Source organism: Myxocyprinus asiaticus, chromosome 29, assembly GCF_019703515.2.
Source record: "Myxocyprinus asiaticus isolate MX2 ecotype Aquarium Trade chromosome 29, UBuf_Myxa_2, whole genome shotgun sequence".
Lineage (NCBI taxonomy): Eukaryota > Metazoa > Chordata > Actinopteri > Cypriniformes > Catostomidae > Myxocyprinus > Myxocyprinus asiaticus.
Window position 1 is genome coordinate 602,501 of NC_059372.1, and position 5,000 is coordinate 607,500.

At 38.5% G+C, this 5,000-nt stretch overlaps 1 protein-coding gene and 1 long non-coding RNA gene across 6 annotated transcripts in view; one reads left to right on the forward strand and one right to left on the reverse strand.

Annotated features, from left to right (window-relative positions):
* LOC127419850 (uncharacterized) overlaps nt 1-2,697 on the reverse strand; it is a 3,142-nt gene extending 445 nt beyond the window's left edge. For 2 of the 4 annotated variants that reach the window (XR_007893735.1, XR_007893736.1), the window contains exons 1-3: nt 2,432-2,566; nt 1,911-2,169; nt 1,521-1,648 (exon numbers count right to left, since the gene is read on the reverse strand). This is a non-coding gene — a long non-coding RNA (uncharacterized LOC127419850). Of the gene's footprint in view, nt 1-799; nt 910-1,520; nt 1,649-1,910; nt 2,170-2,431 lie in introns of those variants that run through there. The other 2 variants (XR_007893734.1, XR_007893733.1) reach the window with 2 other exon arrangements.
* Nucleotides 1-5,000, forward strand: part of cntrob (centrobin, centrosomal BRCA2 interacting protein) — a 19,011-nt gene that overhangs the window by 13,064 nt on the left and 947 nt on the right. For both annotated transcript variants that reach the window (XM_051661583.1, XM_051661582.1), the window contains exons 13-17: nt 3,527-3,652; nt 3,735-3,882; nt 3,990-4,083; nt 4,442-4,612; nt 4,716-5,000. The exon at nt 4,716-5,000 is cut by the window's right edge and continues 83 nt beyond it. In XM_051661583.1, coding sequence (XP_051517543.1) covers nt 3,527-3,652; nt 3,735-3,882; nt 3,990-4,083; nt 4,442-4,612; nt 4,716-5,000 — 824 coding nt within the window. The remainder of the gene's footprint in view (nt 1-3,526; nt 3,653-3,734; nt 3,883-3,989; nt 4,084-4,441; nt 4,613-4,715) is intronic.

The following is a 5,000-nucleotide window of genomic DNA, read 5'->3' on the forward strand; positions in this document are numbered from 1 at the left end:
AGAATCATGCTGATTTCAGTTTAAAATCACACTGACCTCAGTTCAGTATCACATGGGTCTCAGTTAAGAATCACACAGATATCAGTTCTGAAATACTATGTTCCAGTTCTGAATCACACTGATTTCAGTTCAGAATCATGCTGATTTCAGTTTAAAATCACACTGACCTCAGTTCAGTATCACATGGGTCTCAGTTAAGAATCACACAGATATCAGTTCTGAAATACTATGTTCCAGTTCTGAATCACACTGATTTCAGTTCAGAATCATGCTGATTTCAGTTTAAAATCACACTGACCTCAGTTCAGTATCACATGGGTCTCAGTTAAGAATCACACAGATATCAGTTCTGTAATACTGTGATCCAGTTCTGAATCACACTGCTTTCAGTTCAGAATCATGCTGATTTCAGTTTAAAATCACACTGACCTCAGTTCAGTATCACATGGGTCTCAGTTAAGAATCACACAGATATCAGTTCTGAAATACTATGTTCCAGTTCTGAATCACACTGATTTCAGTTCAGAATCATGCTGATTTCAGTTTAAAATCACACTGACCTCAGTTCAGTATCACATGGGTCTCAGTTAAGAATCACACAGATATCAGTTCTGAAATACTATGATCCAGTTCTGAATCACACTGATTTCAGTTCAGAATCATGCTGATTTCAGATTAAAATCACACTGATATCAGTTCTGAAATACTATGATCCAGTTCTGAATCACACTGATTTCAGTTCAGAATCATGCCGATTTCAGTTTAAAATCACACTGACCTCAGTTCAGTATCACATGGGTCTCAGTTAAGAATCACACAGATATCAGTTCTGAAATACTATGATCCAGTTCTGAATCACACTGATTTCAGTTCAGAATCATGCTGATTTCAGTTTAAAATCACACTGACCTCAGTTCAGTATCACATGGGTCTCAGTTAAGAATCACACAGATATCAGTTCTGAAATACTATGATCCAGTTCTGAATCACACTGATTTCAGTTCAGAATCATGCCGATTTCAGTTTAAAATCACACTGACCTCAGTTCAGTATCACATGGGTCTCAGTTAAGAATCACACAGATATCAGTTCTGAAATACTATGATCCAGTTCTGAATCACACTGATTTCAGTTCAGAATCATGCTGATTTCAGTTTAAAATCACGCTGACCTCAGTTCAGTATCACATGGGTCTCGGTTAAGAATCACACAGATATCAGTTCTGAAATACTGTGATCCAGTTCTGAATCACACTGATTTCAGTTCAGAATCATGCTGATTTCAGATTAAAATCACACTGATATCAGTTCTGAAATACTATGATCCAGTTCTGAATCACACTGATTTCAGTTCAGAATCATGCCGATTTCAGTTTAAAATCACACTGATCTCAGTTCAGTATCACATGGGTCTCAGTTAAGAATCACACAGATATCAGTTCTGAAATACTATGATCCAGTTCTGAATCACACTGAGTTCAGTTCAGAATCATGCTGATTTCAGTTTAAAATCACACTGACCTCAGTTCAGTATCACATGGGTCTCAGTTAAGAATCACACAGATAGTTCTGAAATACTATGATCCAGTTCTGAATCACACTGATTTCAGTTCAGAATCATGCTGATTTCAGTTTAAAATCACACTGACCTCAGTTCAGTATCACATGGGTCTCAGTTAAGAATCACACAGATATTAGTTCTGAAATACTATGATCCAGTTCTGAATCACACTGATTTCAGTTCAGAATCATGCTGATTTCAGTTTAAAATCACACTGACCTCAGTTCAGTATCACATGGGTCTCAGTTAAGAATCACACAGATATTAGTTCTGAAATACTATGATCCAGTTCTGAATCACACTGATTTCAGTTCAGAATCATGCTGATTTCAGTTTAAAATCACACTGACCTCAGTTCAGTATCACATGGGTCTCAGTTAAGAATCACACAGATATCAGTTCTGAAATACTATGATCCAGTTCTGAATCACACTGATTTCAGTTCAGAATCATGCTGATTTCAGTTTAAAATCACACTGATCTCAGTTCAGTATCACATGGGTCTCAGTTAAGAATCACACAGATAGTTCTGAAATACTATGATCCAGTTCTGAATCACACTGATTTCAGTTCAGAATCATGCTGATTTCAGTTTAAAATCACACTGACCTCAGTTCAGTATCACATGGGTCTCAGTTAAGAATCACACAGATATTAGTTCTGAAATACTATGATCCAGTTCTGAATCACACTGATTTCAGTTCAGAATCATGCTGATTTCAGTTTAAAATCACACTGACCTCAGTTCAGTATCACATGGGTCTCAGTTAAGAATCACACAGATATCAGTTCTGAAATACTATGATCCAGTTCAGAATCACACTGATTTCAGTTCAGAATCATGCTGATTTCAGTTTAAAATCACACTGACCTCAGTTCAGTATCACATGGGTCTCAGTTAAGAATCACACAGATATCAGTTCTGAAATACTATGATCCAGTTCTGAATCACACTGATTTCAGTTCAGAATCATGCTGATTTCAGTTTAAAATCACACTGACCTCAGTTCAGTATCACATGGGTCTCAGTTAAGAATCACACAGATATCAGTTCTGAAATACTATGATCCAGTTCTGAATCACACTGATTTCAGTTCAGAATCATGCTGATTTCAGTTTAAAATCACACTGACCTCAGTTCAGTATCACATGGGTCTCAGTTAAGAATCACACAGATATCAGTTCTGAAATACTATGATCCAGTTCAGAATCATGCTGATTTCAGTTCAGAATCATGCTGATTTTATAATCTTTGTGATCTCAATTCAGAATCACACTGATCTCAGAATCACACGTATCTTAGTTCAAAATTAAGCTAGCTCTACACTAGCTGATATTAATTTTTAAGTTTAGTCCGTGTTTTGGAACAATCAAGCAAGCTACAGATCTCAAAACAACCCAATCACTCTATTGCAATTTTACACATATTGTTATTTTGGCGAGCTCCACATGACTGGGATCAGAGAGAGAGAGAGTTGTGGTGAGTCGTTATGTGTGTCTCCCCTCCACCATTTTTAATCAGCAAGTGTGTCATACCTCTGACTGTTAGTGTAGAGCCAGCTTTACAATGATCTCAGTTCAGAATCACACTGATTTCAGTTCAGAATTATACTGATTATATTTTTTAAAATAACACTGATCTCAGAATCTCAGTTAAGGTAGTTCAGAATCACACTGATTTCAGTTCGGAATCTCACTGATTAAATTAGTTTTTAGAATCTATGTGATCTCAGTTCAGAATTGTACTGATCTGAGCATTACACTGATGTCAGTTCAGAATCTCACTGATTATATTTTTGAAAAATCACACTGATCTCAGAATCTCAGTTAAGTTAGTTCAGAATCACGCTGATTTCAGTACATAATCACACTGATGCATCTTTATACTGGATCTTACAATAACAGTTGAGTGAAACTGACAGCACACACACATGATTCACAGCTCCTGTCCTCTGTTGTGTTGTAGGAAGCAGTTGTTGGATCTGAGTGCACGTCATGAGCGAGATCTGTCGGCTCAGCTGGATCAGTTCAGAACACAGTTACAGGAGAAAGAGCACAAACTACAGCAGCTCACACACTTCTACCAGAACAAGTACTGTACCACTGCATTACAACACTACAGTGACTGAGTATTCTGTGTTACGCTGTTGTAATGTGTGTTTGTGTGTATGTAGACTGTCAGAGGTGCAAGAGGAGCTGGTTTCCATGGCAGCGTCTAAACGCAGACTGGAGACGCACAGGGAGGAGCTTGTGTCCCGCCTGCAGGGAATGATGCGCTCTCATTGGGCAGAGGCTTTGAGATTGTTGACCAATCAGGAGCAGGTAATACAGTCACATGTCATGAAGGATTTATATGCATTGCCAGTCATTATAATAAATACAACCCACTGTGTGTGTGTGTGTGTGTGTGTGTGTGTGTGTGTGTGTAGATGGAGAGTGTTTTTTCTCCTGTTCCTCAGTGGGAAGCTTCCAAAACCTCCTCTACCCCTCAAAATACTGCTAGTAGTGACACACACCTGCCAGGTATTCTTTCGTTCTGTTCCTCTCTCTCAAAACACAAATGTAGCATTTAAGTGTGTGATACATTGTAATTATTATTTCCATATAAATGTTTTGCCTTATCTTTGGTGCTTTAAAAAGTCTCTTTAAAAACATATTTTCGATTTAATATTGATTATTTCATTATTTCATTTGGGTTGTGATGCAGCTTCTTTATTAAGGACAGTATGATATACATTAATGCCACTTGATTTGCTATAAATATCAACATTGTTTATTTTTTCCTTGAGACCAAAACATTAATTTTTTGGTCATGACAGGGCAAGTCAAAATGTGAAGTTGTGTCCAGACCGGACCAGCTCTGATTGTGTTCCTGTTTTAGGTGCACAGGCTGTAGTTCTGCATCTGTCCAGAGAGAAGGAGAGAGGGATGAGAGAGGACGAGAGAGAGACGACAAAGAGAGAAGCGACGAAACACTCTGATTTTGGTGTGTTGAATTATAGTAGTTCATTCACACCTCTGGAACCTGTATTGGACCAGACTAATCTGACAGGTACACAGACCCATATACCTGTTTCTAACTGAATTAAACACACACACATTGTGATGTCTTTGACCTTTGACCTCCCATGTGTGTGTGTGTGTGTGTGTTGTAGCTCTCAGTGACAGCAGTGGATTGTGGGTGAGGCCTGTGTTTGCAGAAGGAGGAAACAGCACTGAGGGAAAGATGAAAGAAACCCGAACACACCAGAACCAGGATCTGAATCACAGTCAGTGTGAACAGAATCAAATCAGACTGAATCAGATTCTGAATCCAAAGCAGATACAGCCTCCAACGGAGACACGAGCCAATCACAGCTCAAGCTCAGATAGTGGGCGGGGCAGGACGGGAGCTCCTGTAGTATTGTACAGTAGTGATTCAGAGAAGACTCCGCCCATCA